This window comes from Vigna unguiculata, chromosome 3, assembly GCF_004118075.2.
Source record: "Vigna unguiculata cultivar IT97K-499-35 chromosome 3, ASM411807v1, whole genome shotgun sequence".
Taxonomy (NCBI): Eukaryota; Viridiplantae; Streptophyta; class Magnoliopsida; order Fabales; family Fabaceae; genus Vigna; species Vigna unguiculata.
Window position 1 is genome coordinate 15,994,802 of NC_040281.1, and position 9,940 is coordinate 16,004,741.

Here is a 9,940-nt window from a genome sequence, read left to right on the forward strand (position 1 = left end):
TTTCTCAATATAAATAATCATATTATCTGCAAAATATTCATCTTTCATTTTATTAACGTATATTTGATTCAAAAAGTCTTCACAAACTTTCATTTTATTGTTATGCGGTAAGGAACCATATTATCATGTTTTCATCTTCACCAATAGTTTTTCTATTAATTTTAAAAAATAAATTTATTTGTTTGTTTTTCATCAATATACCTATTTAAAAAATAAGTTTAAGACTACAAAATAATTTATCATAATCTAATCAAAAGTTGAGAGACATAATTACTATAAAAAAAAACTATGATAATCAAGTTACAATCAAAAATCGACTATGAAAAATCACATAGTGCATTATTTCTTTTCTATATTAATAAAAAATAAATATACAAAATGGTCATGAGATAAAAAATAATGCTAAATGTTAAATAAATTATTCATTATAAAGCGAGGTAAGAGAAAGTTACCTTATTTATTTAATAATGAAAGAAAAAATATAAAAAAAGAGAATAGAAATGTTGAGTTTCTGTCTAACTTTTTTTAGTAACAAAAAAAAATACATGAGAGAAAAATACAACATATGAAAACCCAAAAGAGAATGGGAGAGAAAATAAAAAATATCTTAATAATTTTGTTTCTTTATATATTTGATTTTATGTTTTATTATTTATTATTGTACTTTATAAAATAAATAAAAAATACTTAAATACTTAATTTAATTTTTAATACAATATTATTTAATTTAAAAAACATACAATTTAAAAAAATTTAAAAATTTATATAATTAAAAAATTAAATACAAAATAATGCAAAAAAACAATTGGGGGAAAAGGGTTGTGTCCCGCCTACCCCTTCTACCCCTTCCAACCTCTGCCATTATATATATATATATATTCAATTTTAATGCATTTGATATTTTTAATTTCTGTGAAATTAAAATTTGTTCCTATTACTTGAGTTGTTTACCGCGTCGTTTTAATATCGACTGAAAAACGTTTGACACATAAAAAAATTAATTTAATTGGATTAAAAGTACTATTATATCCATTCATCTAAAGTTTGAGAACTAAAATGTACCAAAATTTCATACACTAACAAATTCTAAGTTTGCATCAAAGTTCATAGACTAAAAACATGGTTTAATTAGTCAAATGGTACACACTTTCATTCGAATGTGTCAATTTGGCACCATTTTTAAAAAAGTGTTAATTGAGTCTCAACTATTGAAAATTTGTCTCAATTAGATATCTTTCAAAAAAATTATTAACACGGTTTAAAATGACTTACAAAATTAAGTATTAATATTTATATTAAAATTTAGTGATAAAAGTGATGAATAAAGTTAACGATATTAAAATTTTTTATTTTCTAAAAGAGACCTAATTGAGACATTTTATCAAAAGTTGAGACTTGATTGACACCTCTTTAAAAGAGAATATCAAACTAACACATCTGAACGGAAGCAGATACCATCTAACTAATTAAATCAAACATAATTAACCTTTTATCTTGATACTCCCTAAGTTTTATCTAAAAATCCGCCAATGACGAATAGCTTCTTCATAAGTTTTATGAGTCAAAGACTCCTTGATGATTATGTTGCTCCCTGGTTAGAATCATCAACATGTAACCAAGCACACTCATAAGGAAGTAAGGGAAGACATAAGCATCTTTAAGAGTCAGTGACATGGCTTATCAATTTGTAACAAATATAGTCCTATATATTTCCATACCTTGATACTGGTCTAATATTTTCTAGCTATAGATATAAACATTTGTCGATAAGTGTAATAAAATAATAATAATATACTATCATATCATACAGTGAAATAATTCAATGAAAACTTGATTTGTTCCAAAAAAATATTTAAACAATACAATGATATTTTTATTTTATTTTATTCCATTCCATTCTGTTACATTCCACTTACCATTGAGTATCCAAACATAATCTAAATAGTTTGAGAACATATGGAACTACAACAAAAGCAATCTGGAGATGAAAATTTGAAAATTGGGAATTACATGCCGTTCCGACGAAAGCTCTGAGAGATTGGTTATAACACAGACTACTTCAGATGGTGCTCGAACAGAGATGCCATTTCAATCTGTACACAGATAACTTAAGTACATAAATCATTTATTCAACTACAAAAAGTAAGACAAATATGCTAGTAGCTCGACTAATACCTGTTGCAATCTTTCAAGAAATTTTATGAATGATTCAGGATTCAGTGCCTTGCGTATTAATTTTTTTGCTGACTTGCAATTCACAGTGCAATTTTGATAACTAATTACATTGAAAATGGTCGTGTAATGTGAATTCATCTCATTAGAGTAAGAGATTTAGATATGGTTGCCTACATGGGCTTAGATTAACTTTTCACATTCACTACATTCTTAAAACTGGTGATTTTTTTTTTCATTCTCATACTTTTCTTCTATACCCTTACAAATATGACAATCCCACTTATCCTTCTAGTTTATGAAAAATCGATTTCACGATTGTGCAGTCCGAAAGCTCTTCTTCTATCTAAAAAATGACTTCCAAATTTTACAATTTGAAAATCATTTGGATTCTACAATCTGGAAGTCAAAATTGACTTCCGAATTACACATTTCCAAAGTCATTTTTTTAGCATAAAAAAGCTTCCGAATTGCTCTCGTGAGAAGTCATATTTTACTTTTAGACTGTGCACTTGAGAAGCTTTTTTAACTTCAAGATTGCACATTCTGAAAGTCATTTTTACTTGAAAAAAAAGCTTCCACGTTTCACAATTTGGAAGCCATTTTTGCATAAAAAATGTTGTGAATTACACATTTCGAATGTCATGATTGAGGATCAGAAGAACTTCCATCAAGATACAGTAATATGTTAACATCTTCTAAGTAGAGAAAGCATGAGAAGTGGAAAATGTAGAATCAGAATAAGACACAATCAGATAGGTGGCAAGAGAAGAAGACGAGGAAGGACTAGCAGCAGTAATGTGGTGTGGAAGGAGATGAAAGAGACCAAAGACATTGTGTTCTAAAAACCCCATGGAGGTGTAGGAAGAAACCATGTGAGTGTAAGAAGAAATAACCTTAAAAATGTCCATCAACTGACCACTTTATCTGAAATTGGACGAAGCTCACGCCAAACCCACCCCTTCCCAAAGCACACTTCACTCCGATTTAATGAAGTGTCGAAGAACGAGCCCAAACCATTCTAAACCCAACAATTAACTTAAAATAGTGAAAATTGCAAAATCCACACTTTTTTATTCAGTTCTACATTTAAAGCGAACCTACGAAAAGCTAACCACAAAAATAAAGTAAGTTTTCCTGTACTACCCTCAAATAAACTTGAGATTATATTGACATGTTATCTGTAATTTAGATCATACAAACATTTATGAAATGAGCTTTAATATTATGAAGAAGTTTTTATCCAAAAACATTATGTATATTACTTTTAATTCAAAAAATGTTGTTCCCTAGCAAAATCCACTAGAAAAAATCATGTATTGATTTGAGGCTCTACTTTCACCCTCTAATAAATGAATTTTCCTCTTACCCAAATTAAAAATAAGTGTCCCTTAAATAAAAAGACAAAAACCGAAATAACTGATGCCATACACATTGCAAATTGATCCACCAAATCCTAAGTTTGTTTTATGATCAAATCAAATGTTTCTTTTGTCTCAACTAATCTAACCAAACCGTGAACACGTCTAATTATTGAATAGAACATGAAAACTTGGAGTAAACAATTCAGAGGTATCTTTATATAACCTCTTTTAGCTTTGTTGCACCTCTAGTGCCTCCAATGTGACTAATGTAAAACTTTTTTCTCAAATTTAACCCCTATTTCTTTGAATTGCTATTATCAAGTCCTTTTGAGCTTTCATCCACATAAAATCCTCGTTTTCTATTCAAAATTTCCACAAATTAATCTAAGACATTTTAAATCCTCTTATGATCAAAACACATCAATTGAAATATCAGAATACTTTTCCCTCTTCAAAACAAAAAAACCCACTTCCTACAAAATCTTTCAAATGTTATCAAACTTTTACTGAAGTCTTTGAATGTGATGCGTTCAAACAATTTTCTATATAAATAAGACAAAACCCAAATTATTTGAGAAGAAAATGAGGATTTAAAGGGCTTTATAAGCCTTTAGGCAGAAGGAAACCGACAATGGGGTTTCCTTGTAGTAATTCTAAAAAATGATAAATCAAATTTGAGCAAACACTAATAAGAAGCAAAATCATGCATTATGCATAATAGAGGAACCAAAAGTACAATCATGCTGACTTTTCAATAGAAAAAGAAACTAATCAAGAAAGAAGAGATACATTCACAGAGGTGGAACAAAACCATTCATGAGCCATTGTCTGACATCTTAAGTTCTTCTGGTAGTTAGCTTGAGTTATGACATGCTATAAAAATGAGTTTTATGTTCGAGGTACTAAACTCAGATTATTTATTAACCATCACCTAACAATTTGAGTTTTTCCCGTAATTAGTTCATGACATATACAAAGATAGGAGGACAAGAATACATGAAAACTACATCAGACAATGAGTATAAATCTTTTGATAACTTCACGTAAATTTTCAAATGAATATTGCATGATTACTTCATAATATCAAGTTATCAACTTACAGCAGTCAATGCAGCCTCAGCACCCTTATTTCCCGATTTGCCACCAGCACGATTTAGAGCCTGCACTTAGCCAAAGAAGAACAAATAGAAATCAAAGTAATTATATGTCTCATCTGCAAGAACATATTTCATAACTTTCACAGCAAATACTTACCTGATCCATATTATCACATGTTAGGACACCAAATATGCACGGAACACCTGCAAAGGCATCTCAAAATGCTTTAATTTTCAGAGTTGATTAATTAATGAAAACAAAAAACAAATACTGAAAAAGTGACAATAGTAATAAATGTCCCCATGTATAGACCAAAAGAAAAAAAAAATAGGCGGTAGCTTAACTGATAAGCTTAGAGGAAAGAAAAAGTTTCAGTATTCTATTCAGTGAAGATCAATGTCAACGTTAACTTACACAGGCATTGTATTACTGACTTAAAAGAAAAAAAAAAAAAGAATCAACCATTTAAAAAATGATTCTCCAATTTCAAGTTTCTTCCCAACCTTGATTCTAGATTCTACAAAAGCAACTTGTGATAGTAAGTTGCATGAATATTTCACTTTCAAGAAAACAGATAGCAGTTGAATACTCAAATATGACCTGTTCCAATCTTGAGATTACAATTGACATTAATAGAATACTACCTGAGTTTAGACTGGCTGAAAGCACTCCAGATGCTGCTGAATTAGCAACTGCATCATAGTGGGTGGTGTCTCCTCGTATCTATTAACAGGAAGTTTGGTCACAGTAGAAACTCAAATTTAGTAGACATAAATATAGATAAAATGGATACCCATTGATCATAAAAATGTTAAAAAGGATTTCAGCTATACATCAAGATTTATCATACCACAGCTCCTATGCATAAGATTGCGTGATATTTGCCTGATTTTCCTAGTCTTGCTGCAACTACACCAATTTCAAAACTACCAGGTACCCAAATAACCTAAGGGAGAAGAGAAAGTAACAAATCTCTGTCAGTATTCAAATCCAGAAGAATGTGATGTGAAAATTCTGAACAAGGCAAGTTGCTTCCAGTTGCACAATATTTTTGTCAAAAATCATGACCAAGCCAAGGATAAAAAAATGATACAGCTAACACCCCAAGCTAAAACTAAACGAAATAATGCAAAAGTTTGCGATAAGATAGAGAAGTCAATATTGTATAATCTCCAATATATGATTAGAGAAAGATAGGAGAGCGACAAAAGTTGAAAAGATTGGCCTCTTGTTTTAGCCAAGGATGCATGAGCCCTTCAAAATAGTAGTTGAGATGTTCTAACTTGGTCAAACACATCTCTGGTCAGACACTTCAAATTCTACTTGCTGCAGTTTACAATTTTTATTTTACATTTATTTCTTAAACTCTTATAAGCCAAACATAAAAAATTTGGATAAATAGTTGCACTTATTGTGTCTACTATGACTTGGTTCATTTTAATAACATTGATTCTATATAATTTCAAAATTTTAGTTTTATTTTAATTTTATATTTTAAATTATAGCCATATCATGTCCTGGAACTTTTTAAATTTTCCATATTCTCATATTTGTGATATATATCCATATCCTATGCCATATGTGCTTCCAAGGTTTTAGCCTATTACGGGTGCATAAGTTTGCTTTACTTCATATTTCAGTAAAACTGAATATTTTACATACCAGAAAAGTGAGAAAAACAAAATAAATTTCAAAAAGTATGCTAAGAAGAGACTTAACCAAATTACAATTGAAACAGTGTATATTACACATAATCAATATTCCAAGAATTTAGAAGACAGCTCACTTACATCAATGTCCTCATCTTGAACTGAATAATTCTTAAAGGTACCCAAAGCTCCCTCCAAGAGCTGCTTGGTAATTATTTCATTAAATCGTGCAACAACCTAAAAGAAGAGAAAATGGAAATGAGAAACGTAACATAAGAGAACTAGAAAAACTTACAAGTACAATCCAGTTTTAAGTAGAAAATAATTGCAAAATCTTGAACCAGAATATCATAGTTCTGTGGGATTCACTACCACATTCATATTCCTTTATCAATACCATTCCATTTGCATTTTCCACTCTCTCCAAAATACTTCCACCGCTTAAAATTTTCATTATCGTCAAAGCCTTAATCAATCACCAAGAAGCTTTAAAATAGGAATTCACCCTTGCTGTGTTTCATCATTTTATCATCTTCATCTGTGGAAAAGGATTTGGGCACTGGACTATGTTGGAGTTCCTCATGCATACTCCAAAAAGAAACTTTATATTCTTGCAATCCAACTTAGGAAATTCAGGATTCCTTCTAAGGGGAAGTCTTTCATTCGGTATATTCTATTTAATAGGATATTAATAAAAATAATTTGTTACACGTTTGGCCCCACAAAGATGTTTTTTGTGCCGTTAACAAACATCTACAGTACAATTCTTTTAGTATTACAGGGGGAAACTAGAGTTTTTCTTGTTCAAAGATTTGGACAAATTACTAATTAACCATTTTAGGGGCTCTAGAGAAGTATGAAAACATCCTTTGACGGTGTATGTATACTCCTATGGAGTAATGTGGTGGTATCAATTTGTGACCCTTGGCTGCAATGGCTTCAAAGGGAACTGTGTCAAGTGTATAGAGATTGGTGTGCTCATCTGATTCTCCTGGGATGTTTTCTCTCGTATATTTGTGGTGCCTTCTTTAGGATAACATCTAGTTCTCTACTCCTTTACTTACTTCCTCTTCAGTCTTCTCAAATGACCACTTAAAGCACTGTCGAAATTTAGTATGCAATATAAACAGTGTGGTACTCCTGGCAAGCTTCTGTCCACAGCATAGCTCAAATGCTAAGAGTAAACAATTAATCATTATTCGAATTGGTGAGAAGTGAGCTCTGTGATAAGCATCCAGCATGAATGATGGGATCCATACTTCCACCTATTTATGGCTATCTGTTTGACTTATGCAAACGACCTCTTTAACATCCACTCATTCTTTTCCTGAATGTACACACAACACAACACAAGCATTGGTTTTCATCTGCAAAAATCATTATATCAATTGAGATCTATCTGTCTTTTTGTCCTCTACATCAACAGAGTAAGTAAACTCCAACTAGATGAGTATTATACCATGCTAGCAATCAATCCAATCACTTGACTTAGCATCCCAACTTGTTAATGCCTTAATTAGATCATGCCCCTCCAGGTGTCTATTAAACTGTCCTTGTTAGCCTAATACCACAAATTTTGCAAGATGAGGGAAATCATCCATTAATGCCAATGCCTTTCTCTTCCTCCCAATTACTATTTTCTTTTATTTAGTTTTTCTACGAGACCTGATTTCTCGAAGACGTGATAAATAATTCAGCCAATGAAAACCTTAAATGATTCTTTAAACCACCCATCCCTACAGTTTCAATCACCTCCGTAGTCCTTACTCTCACATGCCTCCAGCGAAACTCCACTCGGCCTATTCTTTTACTATGGACCCCAAGTATAAAAGACCCACCAAATTCTCTAACCTTCTTGCTGTCCAACATCAGGTGTTGAATGTAAAGGGTTTTCTGTTAAAAAACTAAAAGCAACAAGCCCTAATCAAAGAATAATATTTCTTTCATGTTGACGATCTTTTCCCCCTTCTAACATTATATGTACGGCAGACACATTCCCTAACTGAAAAACAACGCAGAACAATAATGTAAGACCAACAAAATTCATGGCCTAAGACAAAAAGCAAGAATCAGTTTGGCATTTCTTTTCAGATAAACTTCGGCATACGTACTTATACCATAAGAAAAACGAGACATAAATTTTTCCATAATTTAAATATAACTAGTGTATAAGTTAATTTATAAAAGTTCATTCATGTGAGCTTTTTCAAAAGGTTATTGTTATAAAGCTAACTTCAAAACTTTTTTCCCACAAGTATTTGGGAAAAAGATAACAAAATAACCTAATAATTTTGGAATACATGTAGACATACCACAGCAAAACGAAGTCCTTGGGTTCTGGTAACAGAACCTGTCAGATTCCGCACAGCATCTGTCCGTGTCGAAGATGGTCCACCCTTGCTCTGAACAGCAACGCGCGGCTTAATTTCTGAAGCTGAAGAAAAAAATCAGAGAATTAAACAAAACCAGGAAAATCAGATTCTTCGTTGACCACGCATATGAGCAGTAACCAAAATGGTAGAAAGGATTAGGAATGTAACCACGCAGAGAGACCGAAAAGGAGAGAGGGCTTAGGGTTTTAGGAGCATTATGAAAATGTAAAATGCTGGTTGTAGCACAGGAACTATCTTGGCCACGCACAAATCCAATGGGGAGGATACAATCGGTAGAAACAAATGAGGCCATTGTTTGCTCTGAAGATGAGAGCTTCTGCTGATGATGGAGGGCGGTGACGGCGGTGACGGCGGCGCAGAGGAAGATGCAAAACAAGTGTGAACTAAGCTACTTGGTTTTGCTGATGGCGGATTTTGATTTTACAATGAAGATTTATTGAAACCATTAAAATGCGAAGATTCTTACATCTACATTATAAAATATAATCTATACGATACCACTTTCTAAGTGCTTTTGGTGGTGATTTTCTAATAAAACAATTTTAATCTTTCTTACGTTAAAATAATTTTATCATATAAAAAAATAAAAGATAATAACCCCTCTAATTCTCATCTTATTTTGTAAATTTATTTATTTATTTACATATTTTTAAATTTTCATTATTTAAAAAAAAAAAACCTCTATTCATAAACCATCGTGCATGTGTTTGTCTAACCAAATCTTATATCATTCAATTTTATTTTATTTTTTGAAAAAAAAAATAATACTTTTTCAAAAGTGAGTGTTCAATGATTTTGCTCGTATTAAATAAATTTAAAAATAAAAAACAGTTCATAAATACTAGTATAATTTAATAACAAAACAATCTCTAATTCTTGTCTACACAATTATTTAGAGTTAAATTAAATTTTTCAAATTTTTTAGGTTTTAATATCTTTTTGATCCTCATTTTCGCAGTATTTGTTGCGGATGATCCTCATTTTGACAGAATGTTTAAAATGATCATTTTTACCAAATGTTTTAAATAGTCATAATTTTCGCAATTCGTATTTTATTTGGTCCTTTTCTGTACCGTCGTTTAAATCATTAACGGAGAGCATTGTACAAATGGCACGATTTGTATTAGAGTATGTTACGTGTACTATACATATGGCTAATTAACGTTAATTTCTCAATTTAGGGAAAATTTTGCAATTAGGGAAATTTCTTCATCTTGGTCTTTCTTGAGCTCGGATTTGCAGAGGAAATAGCTAATACTTGTCA

General features: G+C 31.1%; 1 protein-coding gene across 1 annotated transcript; it reads right to left on the reverse strand.

The window, feature by feature from the left end:
* Window positions 1-1,805: 1,805 nt before the first annotated feature.
* LOC114175777 (6,7-dimethyl-8-ribityllumazine synthase, chloroplastic) lies at window positions 1,806-9,136 on the reverse strand. The gene is made up of 8 exons (XM_028060571.1): window positions 8,824-9,136; window positions 8,596-8,717; window positions 6,425-6,520; window positions 5,485-5,580; window positions 5,279-5,357; window positions 4,791-4,837; window positions 4,637-4,696; window positions 1,806-2,093 (listed from the first exon to the last, which is right to left on the reverse strand). The coding sequence occupies exons 1-8, from the start codon at window positions 8,966-8,968 to the stop codon at window positions 2,055-2,057; spliced, it is 684 nt and encodes a 227-aa protein (XP_027916372.1). The 5' UTR covers window positions 8,969-9,136; the 3' UTR covers window positions 1,806-2,054.
* Between the last annotated feature and the right edge of the window lie 804 nt (window positions 9,137-9,940).